This window comes from Sardina pilchardus, chromosome 22 (genome assembly GCF_963854185.1).
Source record: "Sardina pilchardus chromosome 22, fSarPil1.1, whole genome shotgun sequence".
NCBI lineage: Eukaryota > Metazoa > Chordata > Actinopteri > Clupeiformes > Clupeidae > Sardina > Sardina pilchardus.
Window position 1 is genome coordinate 24,064,506 of NC_085015.1, and position 22,159 is coordinate 24,086,664.

At 42.2% G+C, this 22,159-nt stretch overlaps 4 protein-coding genes across 4 annotated transcripts; 2 read left to right on the forward strand and 2 right to left on the reverse strand.

The window, feature by feature from the left end:
- Nucleotides 1–322: 322 nt before the first annotated feature.
- phf5a (PHD finger protein 5A) lies at nt 323–2,818 on the reverse strand. Its single transcript, XM_062526147.1, has 4 exons — nt 2,707–2,818; nt 2,274–2,297; nt 1,572–1,738; nt 323–531 (listed from the first exon to the last, which is right to left on the reverse strand). Exons 1-4 carry the CDS (start codon nt 2,756–2,758, stop codon nt 442–444), a joined length of 333 nt encoding a protein of 110 aa, XP_062382131.1. The 5' UTR covers nt 2,759–2,818; the 3' UTR covers nt 323–441.
- Nucleotides 2,819–3,179: 361 nt separating this feature from the next.
- aco2 (aconitase 2, mitochondrial) lies at nt 3,180–12,913 on the forward strand. Its single transcript, XM_062525625.1, has 17 exons — nt 3,180–3,246; nt 4,834–4,976; nt 5,175–5,433; nt 5,829–5,921; nt 6,046–6,204; nt 6,440–6,590; nt 6,922–7,026; nt 7,122–7,213; nt 7,323–7,428; nt 7,718–7,875; nt 8,054–8,127; nt 8,267–8,378; nt 8,534–8,812; nt 9,052–9,243; nt 9,476–9,608; nt 10,318–10,439; nt 10,740–12,913. The coding sequence occupies exons 1-17, from the start codon at nt 3,211–3,213 to the stop codon at nt 10,869–10,871; spliced, it is 2,346 nt and encodes a 781-aa protein (XP_062381609.1). The 5' UTR covers nt 3,180–3,210; the 3' UTR covers nt 10,872–12,913.
- Nucleotides 12,914–13,564: 651 nt separating this feature from the next.
- On the forward strand, nt 13,565–17,096 carry csdc2a (cold shock domain containing C2, RNA binding a). Its single transcript, XM_062526404.1, has 4 exons — nt 13,565–13,739; nt 15,504–15,801; nt 16,221–16,343; nt 16,621–17,096. The coding sequence occupies exons 2-4, from the start codon at nt 15,626–15,628 to the stop codon at nt 16,781–16,783; spliced, it is 462 nt and encodes a 153-aa protein (XP_062382388.1). The 5' UTR covers nt 13,565–13,739; nt 15,504–15,625; the 3' UTR covers nt 16,784–17,096.
- A 91-nt stretch (nt 17,097–17,187) lies between these two features.
- On the reverse strand, nt 17,188–20,806 carry LOC134070436 (phosphomannomutase 1-like). The gene is made up of 8 exons (XM_062526799.1): nt 20,494–20,806; nt 20,261–20,378; nt 20,094–20,170; nt 19,912–20,003; nt 19,714–19,813; nt 19,491–19,566; nt 19,114–19,229; nt 17,188–18,982 (listed from the first exon to the last, which is right to left on the reverse strand). Exons 1-8 carry the CDS (start codon nt 20,593–20,595, stop codon nt 18,866–18,868), a joined length of 798 nt encoding a protein of 265 aa, XP_062382783.1. The 5' UTR covers nt 20,596–20,806; the 3' UTR covers nt 17,188–18,865.
- Between the last annotated feature and the right edge of the window lie 1,353 nt (nt 20,807–22,159).

Sequence of the window (22,159 nt, forward strand, 5' to 3'; positions counted from 1 at the left end):
TCTAGTTTCAGGTTACTGGTACTGGTGCACAGTCATGTTGGAACAGGAAGGGGCCATCCCCAAACTTTTCCCACAACGTTGGACGCACGGAATTGGCCAAAACCTCTTGGTTAATGCTGAAGCATTCAGAGCTCCTTTCACTGGAACTACATGGCCAAGCCCAGCTTGGGGATGGCAAGTGACCCAATACTTTTGGCAATGTAGTGTATGCGCTCTGATGAACACCAACAAGGCTTGTGTGAGTCCTTTTCCTGACAAACATTAAGCCTCACAGCTGTCTCTTACAAAGTACAAACAACAAGTTTACAAAGTATTAACAACATTTCGTTAAAAAAAGAAACTTTAATACAATGAAAAATCCTTGATTAAGAACAAAAATGTGAAAATCACAACCGATTCTGAAGAGCAATAGCCATCATTCTCCCCATGAGTCTCAATTCTTCACCTTTTCTTGAAGCCGTACTTTTTCCTCTCATAGAAAAGATCAGTCTTAGAGCTGCCAAGGTTCACAATCTTGGGACATCCATCACGCTGTTTAGAAATGCAAGAAAGGAGAGTCGTCACATAAATTCTTTGACTGACACCAGCAGAGTACAGATGATCAGTGTACAGATGATCATTTATATTTACATTTAATACAACACATTTGAGAATTCCCACACAGCTTTCCATTTTCCCACTCTTTTATAGTCAGACTGATGAAAAGGTTATTCTAACTTGAAACTACCTCATCAGGACACCAGATAAGGGAGAATTCAAATTCACTGGGATAAAGGTCCAGACCTAGTGTTTCACCCCTACAGGTGATGAGTGAACGATCATAGGACATGTATTATAACAACTACTTGTGTACATGAGAGGAAAAAGTTTAAAAGACCTAGTCATGTGCAACGCAATAAAACAAATGAGTCATGTGTAATTACTAGGGATGCATGATATTATCAGTTGGCACATTGATACATTAGCATTGATACCAGCGGAAAACACTGGTATACATTTAGGGTAGAATGAAAGGGTATGTGCCCGTTTCTACAACAAATTGGTGCTGTTACATGTTGTAAAGCATGATGAGCATGCTATATTGCGTGTTTCTCCCCTGGAAAAACAATAAAAACTTGTTCGCAAAAAACGAGTAGATGATTCATTCTAGTGCAGAAGAGACCCTTAAAGCAACCACCTGTTTATGCTTCTATTTAGCACTAATACAGTATTGAGTTAGTCAAAAGCACACTAAATGGGTCATGATCCTATCCGATCAACAATGGAACATAGTGCGATCTAAAGCATTCCTGGCATGCTAAAGCGATGTCAGAGACTTTGACTATTTATTTGACTTTGCTAGAGAGTCTCTGTTTTTATAAGTCATTGTAACATTACATTAGTTTGAAGCCTTTATTCAAGGCAAGAGAACAGCATTGTTTTGTTTTGATGGAAATAAAGAGTTTCGAGTTTCATATATCAGTATCAGCATTGGCAAATGGTCAAAATGAGGTTTACAATATTAGCCCAATCTAATGTGGTGGTATAACAAACATAATCAGTAAATATGATTGGCAAAGGTTAATACTGACATCTTTCTCTTGGATTGTGCATTCCTTGCAGTAGTATGCATCCGACACGCCTGGTCCTCCACAGATCACACAACGTCCCTGGTAAGATCCATAGTTGCACTCATCACAGATCCGCACTAGCGTACAAGGTCTTACATAAGAGTCACAGATGACACATTTTCCGTCACCTGAAAGAAACAGAAAAGAATGATGCCATACAACACAAAACATAAAGAACTGTTCAAAAGTTTGGGATCATTCTATCAAATCACATCAAATTAATCAGAAATATAATGTAGACATAGACATACATATATACATTTTTTATCCTGAGAAAAGAATGGTTATTCCATGTAAGGAAATGAATGGAAATGAATCTGAAGATACAGTACAACGCTGTCTGCTATTCGTTTCACAAGAGTGTGGAGTGGCTTTAACCAGAATAGAGGGCCTAAGCGCACAACTAAGCAAGAGGACAAATACATTAGTGAGTCTAGTTTGACCAAACATGTCTCACAATTACTACCAATGTTCCCTCTAATTTGTTTCAGCACTGGGCAAATGGAAATTTTTAACCATTTATGGAAGAAGCGGTCAGCTGGTATACAATGGAATATAAACTGTGTGACAGTGTGGCAGTGTAAATGCAAAAAACGTTTAGAGATCAGCATTTCAACACAAAGTAATAATTGAAACCTGAATGAGTAATTGAGTAAAACTTACATTTTTCACATAACCTCCCGATAGCTGTAAAACATACAAACCACATAGCAGATGAGTAATCAGAACACTTTCATAAGAATTCATATTTACTAACGTAGGTGGCTGGTGTAATTAGCATTGTGCGGCTAGGCTAAGCAAAAGCTTAGGGGAACCACCAGACAGTCCACAGCAAAATATTGTTATCTACTTATATGCGCAGCACTTCTATGAAAGCTGTGGGAATGGTTTGTTTATAATTTCTACAAAAACAAAATTAAACTCGACTGTGACCACCAATATCTTGGTTCTCTCTAGCGCTATGCTAGCACGGTTAGCATAACGTGGCTAACGTGTTCATTCAAGTAAACGTTGAACATGTATTCACCTTTGATAATTTACCAAGGAACATCAAACAAAAAGTATCAAGTGAAAGAAGCCGTCTCACGCAACTTACCAACACCAGCCTGTTTTCTGCAAAAAATCAAATCTGGATGATGTTTGGCCATTGTAGTAAAACACCACTGCAGCCCTCTCTGCAAACAGCGTCGCGGTGACGAATATGTCCTTTGAACTTTGACCCGAAGAATACTTTAACCTTTCAACTTAAAGAAATATTCCACCTATGAATGATCAAGTCTTGGTAAGTTATTTTAACCATAAAACGTACAATACGCCCTTACTTGAATTAGAAATATACTTGAAATCATACAAATTGTCGACTCAATACGCTTGAACTTAACCAAGGGAATTTATAAGTAAACGGAAATACGAAATTGCAAACAGATGAGATGGGTCAAATAAAAACCGGTAAAGTCTGTACTCATCGCCATGATTTTTCAATAATTATATAGTTATGTATTATCCCAAAATTAAGGATCGAAATCTGATCTGTGCAGGGATCAAATGTCTTCTTAGAGTGACGTCAAGATTGCGCGTCACATCTTTGTCAGTGAACAAAATGGCAACCTACTGCTTAACTGTCAGCCGGCTTCAGGTGAGTGATAAGTTTTCATAAACTATTGGAAAGCATATATTGTATTTTTCACACGGTTAAGTTTATTTGGTTGTCATGTGTGGTGTCTTATGTGTGAATTTTGGTTTCCGCAAGAGTTGTGTTCCTTGCCGTAGCTAACGGTCCAAACCTCGTCTAGCTGTATCTCAGGTCACCGTGTTCTGAGCATCTAGCCTAGCTTGATAGCTAGACGGCTACGTAGGCAACACGCTCATTTTTTTACCTATATGTGTTGAAGAAATGTTTGACAATGGCATGTTTATGCCGGTCAGGTAGAAAGCATGCAGTTTGGAGAACGCAATATAACGAAATATTTGATAGTTAGAGCAATTGTCCTCCTCCATCGTTAAGGAGAATCGTTTTATGTTAGCAAGGTTAACACAAGGTGACAAACAGGCTAGCTGGCGTTTGCTACGGAGCATAGCAACCACCGAGGGCGCTGGCTATTTATCTACTATTTGTCTTGATGGCGAGCTCATACGTTTGTTTAAACATCAGAATATATGTTTATCTAAATAAATAGCTGAGCACGTTTTCAGTTTGTCTTTGAATATGTATCGGTAACAACATGCAATTCATGATGAAATTAAAGGATGGATAACACGAGCTAATGTGCGTTTCTTTTGTGATCTTGTTTATTGTTAACTGTGTAACGATTATCTGTGCTACCGAACGTGCTGGTTTAACGTTAATTTACCAGGCAGACATTTATGTAGGAGTTGCTCTCTTTATTTTGTGTCATAGCAGTGATTTTTCAAGGTTAAATCCATGTGTGTTTGGCCATCATGACGTGGCCTGTGCTGAATTGAACAGCTGTGAGTTGGCATTTCTAGAGGATTTGATTTAGCGTTACGTTGAATATAATTTCAGATCCACGGAACCACTGGAAATTATTAATTCACATCACAACGTTACTGAAAGTGTATTCCGCATCCCTTTTGAACAAACCATCCTGAGCTGGCTTTGTAGCAGCCGTTGTCCTTAAGTGACCCCTACTGGAACGTACCGCAATATGGCTATTTTAATCTAAATATAGCGTAGTCAGTCACCGAACACTTCATTGCAATAATGGGTTGTTTACTCTGAAATGTAGAATCATAGAGACTAGTACTTTGCTGAAATTCCACATTATTTATCACACACACACAAGAACATACTTGGGGCCAGACTGGCCTGCCCAGTTTCTTGCTTAGATAGATAGTTAACTTACCTTATAGACATAATAACGGAAATAAACGTTTGGTAAATTGGCCCTTTAACTGGTTCTGCGTGCATGCTGATTATGAGTTCCTGGTGGTTACAGCAGAGCTGAGACTTTTGGTTTTAAAAGGGATGTAGAGACATTCATGTAGCTTCCATGGTTTAAACTTAATGTACTTAATGACATGTTGACAGAATGATGGACATAATCATGAGTTTTTAGTCTTTAAAAAGCAGAATGAGATTATAGTGTCTCTATTGTTCTCATATGTTTTTGTACGCTGTGTGTGTGTGTGTGTGTGTGTGTGTGTGTGTGCGCGTGTGCGCGTGTGTGTGTGCGTCTGCTTCCGTGTTGACTTGCTTCTTTAGCTTGCTCTGGGGCAGGGTGCCCGCCGCCTGCATGTGACTGCAGCCCTCAGCGCGAAGGCCAATGTGTCTATGAGCCGCTTTGAGCCGGGCAACCACATCAACTATGCGAAACTCGGGGCCAACATCGACATTGTGCGCAAAAGGTCAGTGCTCCTACAACCCCAGTGTGCCTTCTGAAGATGTTTGGTTGCCTATGGGCTTTCTAAAACGTTGATGTCCTTGTTTTTTGTAGCCTATTTTTTTCGCCTCAACGTTTTGCCATTAGGCTCCTTGATTTATTTATTTATTTTAACCCATTGATCTGTAGGGCCTTAACTCTTCCTTCCTCTGTACGTTGACAGGCTCAACAGGCCTCTCACACTGTCCGAGAAGATTGTGTACGGTCACCTGGATGACCCCCACGGGCAGGACATTGACAGGGGCCGCACGTACCTGCGTCTGCGCCCTGACCGCGTGGCCATGCAGGACGCCACGGCCCAGATGGCCATGCTGCAGTTCATCAGCAGCGGCCTGCCCAGGGTTGCCGTCCCCTCCACCATCCACTGTGACCATCTCATCGAGGCCCAGACTGGTGGAGCCCAGGATCTGAAAAGGGCAAAGGTAAGAATGGGGATGGGGGGCCAGGCATTGTGAAGGGCAAGCATCTTGCACATTCAGACTTCCGAAGCTACTGACTATGGATAATGTCAAGCGCTTACCCTGATTGCAAAACGACCCGTAGAACTTGACAAGACATGATTGGAACTAGCATTCCACTGACCTGAACTTGCTATTGCAGGAGCAAGTATAACAGCACTGCCTGTTACATTTTTTTGTTCAAGTGTTCTTATGGACTATTTAGGAGGAGTGTCCTTGTTCTTTGTCTGTCTGATGGCCAGGCCAGTTCAAATCAGAAAAAATAGGCTACATGTGTGCCTTTTTATGATCACTATTCTGTGTAGGAAGCAAATGTCTGAAAATGTGACCATGTGTGTGTTCTCTTTGTTCTGTGATAGGAAATTAACGAGGAGGTTTACAACTTCCTTTCCAGTGCTGGTGCCAAATATGGCGTCGGGTTCTGGAAACCAGGCTCGGGGATCATCCATCAGGTAATGAAGTCCATCTTGAGTCCCGTCCATCATCAAACTCCTGTCCCTCTATCAGCTAATATTGTACTATTGAGTCTCATGTGTTCCCTTCCGACTTCATCACCTATGTAATGTCATTCCGTAGATCATCCTGGAGAACTACGCCTATCCTGGAGTCATGCTGATCGGTACCGATTCTCATACGCCAAACGGTGGCGGCCTCGGCTCCATCTGCATCGGCGTGGGTGGTGCCGACGCCGTGGACGTCATGGCTGGCATCCCCTGGGAGCTGAAGTGCCCTAATGTGAGTTTTCGCCCCACCTCACTCTTTCATCTGTCCCCTCAATGTCTTCAGCGTCTCCTCCTCTTGTTTCGCCACTGCGGTGCGGCCAACTAAAGGACCTTTAAAACCATTTACCAGTTGCCTGTACAGTGATATTTTGTTTTGGAGGATGTTCATTTAAAGATATGATGTTATTTAATGATCATACGGTATATGTGAGTTAAGCTCATGGTTTGTAACGTTTTCGTTCTTTCAGGTGATTGGTGTGAAGCTGACTGGCAGCCTATCTGGCTGGACATCGCCCAAAGACGTTATTCTGAAGGTGGCAGGCATCCTGACTGTAAAGGGCGGCACTGGTGCTATTGTTGAGTACCACGGACCTGGTGTTGATTCCGTCTCTTGCACAGGTATGATGTAACGTGAAGACAGGAAAAGTGAATGACTGACCTGAACAATATTATAGGGTTCAAAGTGCTCAGGCATTGTGCTGGAATTCAGGTGTGGTGAGGGTTGATTAAGATTTGAAAATACAATTCCGATATCTTCAGGCTCAGAAGTGTTATGTACTGAAAGCCCTGATAGTGTCGTATTACTCACTTTCACTAGTCATTGATTAATTTAAATGCATGTAATTTACACCAGTGAGTGAGATTACCAGTACAATGTCTAATGTGTGAATTTCAGCTCCAATATATGAAATAACTACTCAAATGGTTCCTTTGCTCTTATTGTGTGCAGGAATGGCAACAATCTGTAACATGGGAGCTGAGATTGGCGCCACTACGTCTGTTTTCCCCTACAACCACCGCATGAGGACCTATCTGGAGAAAACTGGACGTTCAGGTTGGTGCAGTCCTTGGCCTCTCCTGTTCCTTACCTGCAACTGTGCACTTTTTTTGAGTGTTGTTTTGAGGTTTGTTTTGTCCCCTTCACCTCAGATATTGCTGCTCTGGCTGATGAGTACAAGGACCTGTTGGTACCCGATGAAGGCTGTCAATATGACCAGGTTGTTGAAATCAACCTGAGCGAGGTCAGTTGTATATGTGTGTGTGTTTTAAGTCATGTAGGCTTACGTATGATATCAGATTTGAATTGTGCACTCTTCATCTCTTTATGATAATCATTCTTTCCTCGTCCAGCTAAAACCCCACATCAATGGACCTTTCACCCCTGACCTGGCCCACCCTGTGTCCGACATCGGCAAGACCGCAAAAGACAGCGGATGGCCTCTGGAGGTCAAAGTGGGTAAGTACCAGCTGGTCTTGCTTTTTAGCTGTCCAGCTCTTGCACAGTGCCATTGGGTGCCTCTCATTTGGACTTTTATACACCCTCCCTTCCTTTCTCGATCCTCGTCCTCACTGATCTAGATAAAGAATGATGGGGCGGCAACATTGGGATAGTCTATCCAGTGTTAGTTATAGATCAGTGGGAACGCCCATCGAGGATAGAGGAGAGATGTTGAGAGGCACCCACAGGGAAACCATCTGAACCTCACTTCCTATGGCTCAAATGTGCTCACGTCTGCCCTCCTCAGGCTTGATTGGCAGCTGCACTAACTCCAGTTATGAGGACATGGGCAGAGCTGCCTCCCTGGCCAAGCAGGCTTTGGACCACGGCCTTAAGTGCAAGGCCCAGTTCACAGTCACCCCCGGGTCTGAACAGATCCGCGCCACCATTGAGAGAGACGGTTATGTGAGTACTGGGGAAAAGGGACAGCTTTGCACAATCACATTTTGTATTGTGATTAATGAGGATGTATTTAGATGGTCTGTTGTAATACATATCTAAAGGTTATGTCATGCAAATAGGCAAGATTGCACTGTATGTTTGGTATTGATGAAAGGAAATCTATATCTTGGTTTGCCTGCAGTCCAAGATCCTCAGCGAGGTTGGAGGTGTGGTACTTGCAAATGCCTGTGGACCCTGCATTGGCCAGTGGGACAGGTACGACCTCTCAGGGAATCAGAAACAAATCCCTAGTATTACATCTGTTTTGTATTCCCATGTCTAAATTGGCTTTTAAGGTGCTCTTTAAGCTAGTGTGTTCCTCCAGATAACATCTTTCAACATTTTTCCCCGTCAGGCGTGATACAAAGAAGGGAGAGAAGAACACCATCGTCACATCCTTCAACCGTAACTTCACTGCCAGAAACGACGCCAACCCTGCTACCCATGCTTTTGTTACCTCCCCTGAGGTATGTCAATGATGTTCTGTGTACTTACAATCTACAGCAAACAAGCATGTAACATAGTGTAAACTTTAGTCAATCTCAAATAACCTTCATCCAAGTTCCATCTACCTCTCCCTCAACTGCGTTCTTGTGTGGTCACGTGACTCTTTTGACTTCAGATCGTCACAGCCATGGCCATCGCTGGCAGGCTTGACTTCAATCCCGAGACGGACTTCCTCACCGCGGCGAACGGCGAGAAGTTCAAGCTCCAGCCCCCCAGCGGCGACGAGCTGCCCGCCCGCGACTTCGACCCCGGCGAGGACACCTACCAGCACCCACCACCAGACGGCTCCAGCCTCAAGGTGGACGTCAACCCCCAGAGCAACCGCCTGCAGCTGCTGGAGCCCTTTGACAAGTGGAGCGGCTCGGACTTGCAGGAGCTGCAAGTGCTCATCAAGGTAATCCACTCGAGCTGAGCGCGATTAATGTAAAAAAAAACGCTTCATCCTCACAAGTGGCCACTCTTGCGTATACCATGATTCATGGTGGTATATTTGTTCAAATCATGTGTATTTCCCACAATAAATCGCTCCACTGTATTGGCGTAAGACACACAATTGTAGATTAGTCATATTTGCCTTATAAACTTTTCTCCGTTCTTGGCATGTGCAGTCATCTGTTGTGTCCTTCCGTGTAGGTGAAGGGCAAGTGCACCACAGATCACATCAGCGCCGCTGGGCCCTGGCTCAAATTCCGTGGTCACCTTGACAACATCTCCAACAACATGCTCATCGGTGCCGTCAACACCGAGAACGACGCCATCAACAAGATCAAGAACCAGCTGACCGGAGAGTATGGCGGCGTTCCTGATGTGGCTCGCCACTACAAGGTTTGCAGGAATACTCCCTAACAGTCCTTTATTGCCTGCCTGCCCTGTACCGCCACTGACCTTTGAGTTAATAGCGGGAGTTGTGGGTAAACATCTTGAGTTAAAAATAGCAGCATGCCCCATGGCCTAAATGCCAGACATTTTGCAAAGTGTGAGTACTAAGTATACTTGGGAACTGTGTACTGTTGTGTTTCTTTTCTTCAATGCTGTGCTCCCCCCCCCCCGTCTGCAGAAGAATGGTATGTCCTGGGTTGTGGTTGGAGACGAGAACTACGGCGAGGGCTCAAGCAGAGAGCACGCCGCCCTGGAGCCACGTCACTTGGGAGGAAGGGTCATCATCGTCAAGAGCTTTGCTAGGATTCATGGTACACAATGCTCAAATCACATCCAACTATTTGGGGGATAAAGCCAATATGTTTTTGTCAGTAAGGAGAGAATTGCCATAAACTCACAGTAGAAATATCCTGTTCAACCTTTTCATTATTAGGTTGCCAAATATTATTCTGTTGCTGATAATCATTTGGATGTATACCAGTGAAATTCAGCTACAAGTATTGGTAATTCTAATCTAGATCATTCATATTTTGCTAATTTTAGTCTGCATAGTAGGGCTGTAGCTCTCGTAGCTTTCATTGTACAGCTATGCGTGCAACTTAACCAAATAGTTTAGAAGTGCCTCAAACCCCCTCTCCTTGCCCTGCTCGCTGGCTTGTTGGCTTGTTCGCTCTCTCTAGAGTTGTTGACCGCAAGAGCAACAAGAGACAGAAGGAGGTAGAGCTGTAATGGAAAAAGTACCTAGGCTATGATCTGCATAATGTACGCTGTCATAAATATCAGAAATTCAGTATTTTCTTATTTTATGTCAATTGTTTATATGTCAATATCATATTAATATGATATTTATCGAGATATGTATCGAACCGTGGGCCAAAAATGTGATTCTTTAAACTCGTTACTGCATAGCACTTCATAAGAGTTCCTCAGAGATTGTAGGTGGCAGAGTATTGTAAATTCCAATGGGTTTCATTAGACCCAGACATTCATACCACAGTGTGTGTCTCCTTCTTAATTCAGAGACAAATCTGAAGAAGCAGGGCCTGCTGCCTCTCACTTTTGACAACCCTGCTGACTACGACAAAATTCGCCCAGATGACAAGATCTCCATTGTAGGCCTCAAGGACTTTATTCCAGGAAAGGTGAGTTGTGTCAACCTTCTGCCTAAAAAGCCATTGTTTATGTTTAGCATTCTTGGCTCTATGTCATGTAAATGGTAGTTTCGATTTACCTTAAGTTGCACCAGTAGCGGTTTAAAGGGCATATAGGGAGGTGTGTAATTTCACAAGCTTGTTGAATCAGGTACTTTAAACTTCCCTGGATGCACATGAACATGTCAATTTACAGGGTTACCAATGGGGGAAATTGGTTGGTTGATTGTTTGGTATGGAATTTAAGCAGATTGGCAAAAGTCTCTGTTTTATCCCCCTCTCCATTTCCAGGCTTTGCAGGCTGTCATCAAGCACAGCGATGGCAGCAAGGACACCATCACCCTCAACCACACCTTCAACGAGACGCAGATCGACTGGTTCAAGGCCGGCAGCGCCCTCAACAGGATGAAGCAATTGCAGTGAGGGGTGATGGACCTGCCACAGATGGGAGAGGTTATATTCAGGGGAGCAGAAAGTGGGAGATGTCTTTTGAATAGTCCAGAGGGGTTTAGCCGTTCTTGTTATAAAACAAAACTGGATGTAAGCAAGGGATAAGTTGCCCCCCCCACACCCACCCCCTTTCAATAGACATAATCTGTTAACCACACCACCATGATTACATGAGCCCATTTTCAGATGTACAGGGAGGTCACTCACAAACACCTGCATTTGCACAGGACACAGCAAGAGTATTGCAGCGCAGCTGGAGGTGTGACCCACACGGTCACAGGACTGGTTACTTAAATGCAGTCAGGCAAACTTCTCTTTGCTACTTGTCGATGGTTAAGTTGAATGAAATTTTTGACTGACAGGTGCCGCTCTGTATTTATTTCACAAAGGGAAGCTCTTAGCAGAGCAAAAAAAGTAGACATATGTACACATGCATTACTGTCATTGGTTTTTAAACTGGTCTTCTTTTTTTTGCCTAAAAAAAATGCTACTCCTTTGTCAGTTTTGAAGTTGTCACCTGTGGCTTTTTAAATGTCCTGGGCCTGCTATTAGTGCTGTCTCAATACTGTGCTGCAATGGGCTCTGCATGCAATTTCTGTGATTTAATGAGTTTTGATGACCAGTTTGGGTATTTCATTCTCCTGTCCACTGGTTTCTTGACCTAAGCAAATGCCCTTTTGATACAGCAGGTAGTCCTGATTGCAAGTTGTTGGTCGATTGTTGGACCCGTTTAAAGTATGAAAGGATTCTCTGGTTGTTTTCTGCTGTAATGGCACACACTGTGTATTCATGATGGTCACATTCATTTTGTACATTAATATAATTTCTCTGAACTGTTGACAGAACTCCTCTCCCACTAGTACTAGTACCACTACTGCTTGCCACCTCCACCAATATCGCAGCCAGTCCCCTAAATGTTCACCACCCACACTGAATGCCTCACAGGTCAAAGCTTCCACTATTTTAAGAGTATTTATTTATATTTTCCAAAAACTCCAGATGTGCATTAACCAAGTTGGAACACAATGGTCCTGTCATGTAACGATCATGGCTCAGTGCTATCAGAGCCACGGTTGGACGTCCAAACTTTCATGTCTGCCCTTTTTACACCCTTTTTTGTGGGGTGGTGTATTTCCTCATTTTGTTTTTGTCATAGAGCTAAACCCATGATTAAGCGGGTGACCTCTCTTACTGGTCTGCAGTAGGAGATGCCACCTGCCTCTCCCATTGGCCAACAGTGATTTGTACACACAGTTAAGAACAAAACTCGCTTAAATAGCCCAAACTGTTTCCAATTTCAGTTCCACCTCAAAATGAAATTACCTCAAAATGAAAACCCTGTGATGAAACTAAGTAAAATACATAGAATCATACAATCCTGGTACTCTATGAGCCTGCCCAACTATGCGTATGGAGCAGTGATAGCCTCTCTTTATATGTATCTTAGTCATTCACTCTCTGACTCCCCAATACACTCCGCGTTAAACTCTGACTGTATTTGGTTAACTTTTCTCCCTCTGTTCACAATGGACATTGTGTCTGGTTCCATGTATATTGAAACATTTCTCTCTTTTTTCCCCTGTCTGATTTTTTTTGTTTTGCATTGAATGGCCAAATGTGGTCTGGCAGACCACTGGGTTGTCATAAATTTAATTTTAGAAAGAACAGTGATGTCAGTGTGTGGTCTGTTCTTCACAGTGTGGTTAGGCCTGAATGGGAATAACTGTTCAAGGGTTGAGGGCTTGGCTAAAGTCTGATTTTTACCTTTTAGAATTCTGTATGTAAACACGCACAATCAGTAGCCTAGCCCTAACATCAAGGCTACAATATCACTTAAAAGATTTGGTCTAAAAACATCTGAAGTTAACCTTGAACAAGATGATTTAAAATCTTCCGGGACAGAAGTTGTTATTTAGCTTGAATGAATTGAATGCATCCGGTTTTACTTAAATTGCAAATATGTAATGTTGGCTGACTGTGCAACTTGTATATAAAGTCAGAGTGTCTTGTTGCCATCCTGCCCCATGTTCATTTTTTTAAGCTGGTTTTTGACTGACTGAAGTGCACTAAACCATCTACACTGATTTTTCCTAGACATTGTCAACTCTAACTCAAAAGTGTTTCACGAGTTAGACCACAACACTTACTACATACTGACAGTTCAAAATGTAATTTAGCCTAATACTTAGCTATGCTGTGTACTACATGAAAGTGTGAAATAGCCTCCAAAGAAGATTTCTTGCAATAAACACACACAAATCTGTCACTGTATTTTCAATTAAGGAAGATTCTTTGCCACTTCTTGTTTCAAGGTTTCATGTTGCTCAATCAAAAGTGCAGCTGTGTGGCAAAAAATAGCTCACAGAATCGCACTGTTTGCCAACGCTCTTGTCTTGATTTTCTCTCCCCATTTCATTTAGTGCCACCACTTCTTGGATGCTATAATAATCGAAACTCATCATTTTTTGTAGCCTACTGCATAATTACCCCTCCTGAAAGCTTTGAACAGGGTCTGCCCGTTCCGCAGTTTGCATAAGATAACAGTTCTGTGCTGCATGATCATCAGTCGTCCACTCATGCTTTCAGAAGCCTGTGCTCACTGTAGCCTACACATACAGACTACATTGTAGGCTATTCGGTCATTCAGCAGAACCGAAAACCTCAACTATTATCAACGAACAGTTGGCTATTAGTATCGTTAACACAAATAATATGATCTTGCAGTGAATATCTGACAAGAACATTCTGACAACAAATGTAGCCCATCTTCAACCCCGCCCCTTTCTCTCTTCTGTGTAGCCACCGTCTGAAGCGGAGTTGCCCATATCGACAGCCATAAAGGTAGGCTTTTAACGATCTTTACCTAACGCATTATTGCCCAGCTTAGTAGTTGGCGGTTAATGTGTGACGGGCTACCGTGTCTGTAGGGCACTAATTGAATGTAGATTTTCATATATTTACGGTAGGTGCCGTGATTCATTTACAGGCTATTCGTCTGGGATGTTCTGGTTGGGCTGCATTGTTCATGCGCTCATGCACTTGTTTGAGCGCAGATTTATAGACAACCACATAGGATTTAGTGAACTGGGCTCGCAATCAAACATAGGCCTACTCTTACTGATACCTTTGTTTTACCAGTGGGATAGGTTTATATTCCACATTCTCACAAGTAGCCTAATATGAAACGTGTGTGTGTTATTTATTTGCTTTTCAATCATCCTCTATGAAACATGGATGGGGCTTTACTTGCGCAAATAGAAATACATAAAGTTTTAATAATTGGGTTAATATGGTGTGAATATGTAGGCCGTCCTAGAAGCGAAGACTTGTAGGCTGTGCTTGAGACGTGACACCCATACAGATTATGCTGAGCTGAAATAACCCACAACATTCGCCCTGCCACCCTACAGACGCCCCTGTCTCGCTGCCGAAATCGGCGAGCCATTCACTGACTAGGACAATGGAATTTCAATGGAGCTGAAGTGTAGTCAAAAGCTACTCTTACTTAGGAACGCATCTTGCTATGAACTAACACACAGTTTAGATTTTTAATAGCCTAACTGGTTGCACATAAATCTAAGAATGTCCCATAGGCCTATAGTTTAATGTCACATGTTTGGTACTTTTTGGGTCGGCTATCTACGACCGTAACCCGATTCCTTGGCGGTTGACGTCATATATCAATTCCATATACAATAGGTTATTTTTAATTTGAAAACATAGACCCTATAGAAGGCTAAGCCTCGAAGGAATTGTCATAATTTGGCTGGCCTATGTGTATCAGATTTACCGGAATGAGTCAAACTAATGTTAGATTATAAAGCACGACCTTTTTCGCTCTACCCTCCAAAGGGACCCAAACATGAATCGCGTGCGCTTGTTTGAACGCATGACATTAACGCCATTTGTTTCACTGTCGTGGGTGAGCACTTGACTTCTTTCATACATGTGATGAGATTCACTTGACAGTGGTGATGTTCTGGCCCTAAGGACTCAACATGGTTAGAAACGGAGTCAAGGTCGAATGCCTCTAAATCCTCAGTTGACTCACCTCTTAATTCTCTGGGCTCTGTAGGCTACATCAGAAAATTAGATATGAGCATAAGGGTTAAGCCTTACTGGATTATATTCCTTTTGACATTTCCCAGCAAGCCATCGTGTAATTCAACTGTGATGAGGTGGACCAGGGAGTAGGAACTGCCTTGAATGGTTTGAAAAGGACGCTGCTTTTCTGTCCAAGTAAATATTTCATGTATCTGACACACTTTTGAGAATGCCTATGGCATGCATCAGCAGCTTATTCAGTCTAAAAAAGAATTCTGTATCTCAGCAGCACTATGACATTGGCTAGACAACCTCTTTTGGCATGTGTCATCATCTTTTAGCCCACTTACATAGTGATGCGTCCAGCTTCTTTGCCCCCCCTCCCCTCCTTCTCGCTCTCATTCTGCTTGTGTCTTTGCCCCCTCCCCACACACACAGTTTTTGGTATCCGCTTCTGTTCTCCCAGCATTCCATCTGTGCTGTCTTTCCTGCAAAGATAATTTCCCGACGACTTCCTTGAACGCTGAAACTAAACTCCACCCCGGTGGTTCACCTCAACAGGTGGAAGCAGTCTGGATAAGCAGATGGACTGACACACCTGTGACTACCGTGCTCTTTGCTGTGTCCAAGCCACCTGGTCTGTCTCAGAGGATTCCTGCAACCATTTGCCCCTGCCCCCAGTCATGGCCAACACTGACCCCTCGTCTCCAGCCAAAGCCCCGTTGTCTTCCACACAGACTCCCATCACTCTCTCCTTCCCCTTCCTGAGGGAAGGCAGCCGCGTGTGGGAGAGGAAGCCGCTCAAGTCCGGGGAGCTGCCCAGCCCTCTGCCTACCAAACGTACCCGCACCTACTCTGCGTGAGTCTTACTTACAGGGCCTGTAAGGGGTAGAGTTTGTAACATTAATGTAACTATTTCACTGTCCATTTTCAAATCCCTCAACCTACTGGCACAGGGAGTAATACTCTTTGAGCAGTTATTGCACCTGTCAAATTTGTGTCCTTATGTAATGTGATGTATTTGTGGAAACAAATAAAGAAGTAAAATGTGTACATGTTCACAACCACAGCGTGTGAGTGTAAGCGTGGTTGTGAACATGTATGGTATGTGTGCATATGTGTATTTGAACTCCTGTTTGCCAGAGCTTCTAATCCAAACATTAATGGCAATATAGGAGATCCATCAAGTTTTATTTGTCAGGCTGTTGCGTTTTTTTGACGACTTTCTGTGATTTGTTGGCTTTGTTGTCTATTTCTATTGCTAATCCTTCCTCTCAGCACGGTACGGGCCACATCAGGGCCAGTCTTCAAAGGTGTGTGCAAGAGCTTCTCCAGGTCACAGGGCCACGGCTTCATCCGCCCGTCCCGGGGTGGAGAGGACATATTTGTCCACATCTCTGAGTAAGTACCAGGAATCGTTAGCTGGCAGGACACAGTCCTTTGCCGCACAATACAGTGTTGCATAACTCTTTAACGACTGTATTATGCAGGATGATGCAACTCTTTTTAAGCTAAGTTAATTATACAATGTATAACACCCTAATTATAGTATGAAGGCATTCATTAATATGCTGCGCTCAAGTAACCCACAATTATGCCAGTTTTTCCTCTGTAACACTTTTGTGAAACTTTGCGAGGTTAATTACTCTGAGCTTCTAATACATCCCTCTCTGGTTAGCATTGAGGGGGAGTATGTGCCCGTGGAGGGGGACGAAGTCACCTACAAAGTGTGTGCGATCCCACCCAAGAACCTGAAACAGCAGGCCGTGGAGGTAGTCATCACCCACCTCAACCCAGGGACAAAGCATGAGACCTGGTCTGGCCAGATCATCAGCTCCTAAACCCACCTCCACATTTGGGGAAGGGGGAAAGGGACACCATAGTCCACACGCAAGAGAGAGACTGCACAGGGAAACACAGAGAGAGAATGGGATGAAGAGGGGGAACATTCAGAACAAAAGATGGCCGGGGGGGAAGTGTAAATGAATATGTAAAGTAGTGGTAATGAGGGCAGGAACTGGGATGGGACGTAGTGAAAGAAGGTTGGCTGGCAAGTGGGTTACAGGCTGGTGCTGGAATTAGGCTTATGCAAGTTCAGGGTTTTTTTTCCACTCCCTGAGTTTTGGAAATGTGTGGTGGGAAAGTGACATGAAGTTGGAGTATGGGGGGAGTTTGGGGGGTGGGGGGGTTGGCAGGTTTGAGCACCAAGGGGCCCTAGCAGAGGTAATAGATGTGTGAATGTGACAGGCTAAACATACTGTGAAACAAAGACAAAAAATTTCTTCCAGATAATCTGTTTGCATATTTATTTATTATTTTTTTCATGTATTTATTTTCATTTAAAGTAACTGTTTGTTAGTATAATGTTAAACGCTTGAGGTGAGAAAAAACATTATGATGTTTTTTTTTGCTTTTTTAGTCTATCCAGTCTCCAACATTCCACCACCAATCAGTATGTATTCATAACACGACTCTTTAATCTATGACATAGAAAATTAACCAAATTACATGAACTCACATTTTGTAACTTTCTAAATAGAAGATCAATATGACATTTAAATCACAGATCTACAATTTGTAATGGGCTATTTGATTTGATTATACATCTGTGTTAAATTTTTCTCTGGTCTTTGTACTGTTGTACAACCCTGTTTCCAAAAAAGTACGGACGCTGTGTAAAACAGAATGCTCTGATTTGCAAATCATGTAAACCATATTTTTAATTTAGAATAGTGCAACGACAGCATATCACTTGTTGAAACAGAAATATTATTGTTTTTAATGTTCATTTTGAAGTTGTCGCCACCATGTCTCAGAAAAAGTTGGGTCGGGAGCAGCAAAATACAGGAAAAGTTGTGTAATGCCAAAGAAAATAAAAAAGGACCATTTCAGAATGGGTAAACTGGCACAGTGATAGGGTTTAAAAAGAACATCCCAGAGAGGAAGAGTCTTTCAGAAGTAAAAAGGTTGAGGTGTCGGTGAACACCTGGGCGGGCAAATTATGCAAAACATTTTCCATTAAATGGACCAATTTGTATGTTTCAACATTTGATATGTTGGCAATGCCATTTTTGCTACTAAATATGGGTTTATGAGATTTGCAGATCATCACATTTTTTTTTTTATTTTTTACATTTTACAGTGTCTCAACTTCTGGACCAAGGGTTGTAGAAGAGTATTTGTGTTGTGTTTTTGTTTACTTTTCTGGTTAATTCATCATTTGCTGCATTTGTAAACATTTGTCTTTGTCATAGAAAAATGTTTAATAAATAGTTTTATGATTCATTTCCTTTTCTAACTTGCTCCTCTATTAGATGTAAAGTCTTTTTCAGAAAATATGTAAGTAGCCAAAATTGAGAGCCAGTGTCCTCACACCAAGATCGATAAGTATAACAGCAAAAATGTATTGTCCTAATATGAATGACAACGTTGACACATAAACTATAACGATAATGACATGATATCATTGGGGATCACTTTCAGAGCGATTTTGAGAACGACAAAAGGCTGACATCCAGCAGAATCCATCAAATTTCAGCCATCACATTCACCAACACGAGTGGCTTTCCTTATCATTTGGAAGCTTTTATAGTCCTTTATGCAGGAAATCACAGGAAATCTTGTGTCTTAGTATAAAGTAAAAAAAAAAGACATTCTCTAATGAAGTTTTACTTCTTTGCCTTTTGTCTGAGATGGTTCTTAATGGCCACTTGTAGGCCCATTCTGCCACTGATGGTCACTGTTCATAATACAATTAGTTCCTGGCTCCAGTGAAAAAGTCACCCGGAGAGAACCATTCACACGGCCACCTCCTTTCAGTTTGGTCTACCTGAGACATCCCAGTACAATCATCCTTTTCTTTCACTAAAACCCTTTGGGCCTTGAGCAGAATTGGCGGAAAATAAAACCAAAGCTTCAAAAATTCAGTCCATTGATATGTTTAAAAAGAGTTGTTGACAAAGTCTTGCTGTGTCACCGGGGGAGGACACTGAAAAACCAATGGTTCTTGGGTCATTGAAGATCTCATGATCATTGCCACCCTGTAAGGGAGAAAATAAGAATGATACAGGACATTTACAAAGCACGCACACACGCACGCACGCACACACACACACACACACACACACACACACACACACACACACACACACACACACACACACACACTTACAGGATGAGTTTCATTCCCAAAGAAGTAAACAGCATCCAGTCTCTCCTTTTCTACCAGATCTAGCGAGAGCCTCTTGTCCCATCCCTCAGGGAAAATGTCAAAGCTGATCAGACCCCCTGTCAGGAAAAAAAAATAAAGATCACCATCAGTGGTAAGAGTTGCAACCTTTTTTACCATATGTAAGCCATTATGTTGCCTACAGTGAATCTGATATTGAATATCTGGTATTTTACAAACAAAGTTATTTTTTAAATGAGTAGCATGCCCAACAGTCCATGAACACATTCGGTAGGCTTATTTCTGAAGAGTGTCAAAGGGTTCTTCAATATATGGCTCTCTGATGCCACATTTTAATTGTTTATTTCACTTTGACTTACCTCTGGAGAAGCACAGGCCTTTCCCTTGGAACTCCGTCTGAAGAGCAGCCACAAACTTCTCAAGAATTTTCTCTCTCTAAAATGAGAATAATTTTTTCCCCCAATATTATGCTCCATCTGCATTAAATCTATAGAAGATCACCAACCACATTTCAAGAGGTAACAAACAAGGTAAATCACTTTTCTTTATTCTCACACCCCACATGTTGTTAACAATTGCTACCTTGTCCACTTGTGAAAACTCAATTCTTTCTTCGTGAGAGCAACTCCGACCAATGGGAGAGACATTCAGCATTCCGTTACGGAATTCCACAAAGGTTCCCCTAATTGGAAAGGCACATTGAGTAAAATGTGAAGTTCACAATGGGTGTTTAGGGATTATTTCATATAGCCTACAATTTATGGACTGTGACAGTCCCACCTTTTCTTTGGTAGTTTGAGGCCTGCCATGTATTGGAGGCAAAAGTTTACAAGCTCCTGCAGTAGTTCCTCTCCCAAATGATTCTGAATGGCCTGAAACAAATCATCGAAGACATATCACACTGGTTAGCAACAGAGTTCTTTTCTTTCTCTATAATAGGGCAGTGGGTTTTTCTTTCTTACCTCTTTTGAGACAAGCTTTCCATCTTTGTACTGAACAGTTCCATTCTCCGCAAAGACATAGTCATACTTTTCCAGAACTGTATTGAGACGTATTTTTTGTATCAGGTGTTGTTGTAAGAAATATTATACATATTAATGATATATTGCTCAGAAGCAGGTAGGCCTACCTTCATCCCCCTCCCCAAGCTGTTCTGCAATCTTGGCATAATCAGACCCACCGACTACACCTATCTTCACTGTCTTTCGCAGGGTTTGCAGGAATGTGTCCAAAACAGGATCTATCTTCTGTTGACATGAACACACACGGGCAGACAAGCGGACGCACACACACTTGTAATGGCTGCGAACCTCTCCAAAACGAGTTTGAAAAGACACATAGGAACCCAATTGGCCTACTTACCTCTCTGGCTGGCGTAAGTGTGCCATCCACGTCGAATAAACACAACACACGTCTCATGGAGAGACTACTGTTATCCATAATATTCTGGCTACACAAAGGCATCAGCGAGATAGCTATGTCATGACATAAAATGCATGATTCCGATTTTGGTTAAATTGAAATTAACCACATTTATGCAGGCTGTGACACCACTGTACAACAATATGGTTAATCTAAAATTAACCAGCCTGTCCTCGTGAACGTCGTTACACAAACTTTTAGGAATGAGACTGATGGATAGGATAGATTACCTGAAGGCATCCCTATCCGGGTGCATTACACTTCGTACATAAACATGTAGGTGGCGCTAAGCGTAGACCTGGGGCATTGTGATTGGTTCCGCCCATTTCTGTAGTCTATCATACAGAACAAATTTGACTGCAATATCCGGTCCACTGGCTAGCCAACTACATCTGTTCTTTTATGCCTTTATCACTGATCATTTCCGTTGGACAAGGAACAACTTTCACGAGAAAGTGTTTTACAGGTAGCTATTGCTCCATTCTCCAATAGATGGCAGACAAGTACTAGGCTATGAACCAACATGAGGTTACATGTGTTTGTTAAGCAGCGTCTAAATTAGCTTTTTTATATTTGCATAGGCTATCTTTAAGTGTGTGTGTGTGTGTGTGTGTGTGTGTGTGTGTGTGTGTGTGTGTGTGTGTGTGTGTGTGTGTGTGTGTGTGTGTGTGTGTGTGTGTGTGTGTGTGTGTGTGTGTGTGTGTGTGTGTGTGTGTGTGTGTGTGTGTGTGTGAGTGAGTGAGTGAGTGAGTGAGTGAGTGAGTGAGTGAGTGAGTGAGTGAGTGTGTGTGTGTGTGTGTGTGTGTGTGTGTGTGTGTTTGTGTCTGTGTGTCTGTGTGTCTCTGTGTGTGTGTGAGTGAGAGAGAGAGAGAGAGAGAGAGAGAGAGAGAATTACCTCTCTGAATTACCCTGTTCCTGATAAATTGTGGTAACCCTGAAGTGTCACATTGATATATGAAGCTATTTGATAGCAGAGCAAGAGGGTGTGTGGGAAAAGCAGAACAGATAGTGTGACCTACTATCATTAGGAATATCATTAAGCAATGTAAAGAAGCCTATTGAAGAAATATATGCTGGATCAAAACAAAACAAAACAAAACAAAACAAAAAACAGTCGATTTCTGAGGTGACTTTTTGGACTTCAGTCTTTGCCATCAAATATGAGATGTTTCATGAGAAAACCATTCTTTCAGGAAGTTAAGCGAGACTCAAGGTTATGTTTCTTTCTTTCTTTCTTTTAGGCCTAAATCTGAAACAGCTTTGAATCTACATAATATAATTTACAAGACAGTTAATTTTTTCAGCTGATTAATGTTGCTTTTGAGCTCAAATCAAAACACTAAACATTTTTTATTGCACCAGTACACAATCTGGTTGCTTTTATAGCAGTTGAATTTATCAGCATGACACAGGTCATTCGTTTTATGGTTGCTGCAACCTTTGTTCTTTTCATGAATTTTGTTCCCTCTCCCTGTCAATTGACTGATTCTAGATTTTTCTTCACCGGGTTCTCCTTCCATCTTTTCCCCCTGCACCTTGTTTTTCCCTGTACTGTACTGCTGGAGATTTAATTGTTTATAAAATATCACAACTTTAGGATTACCGC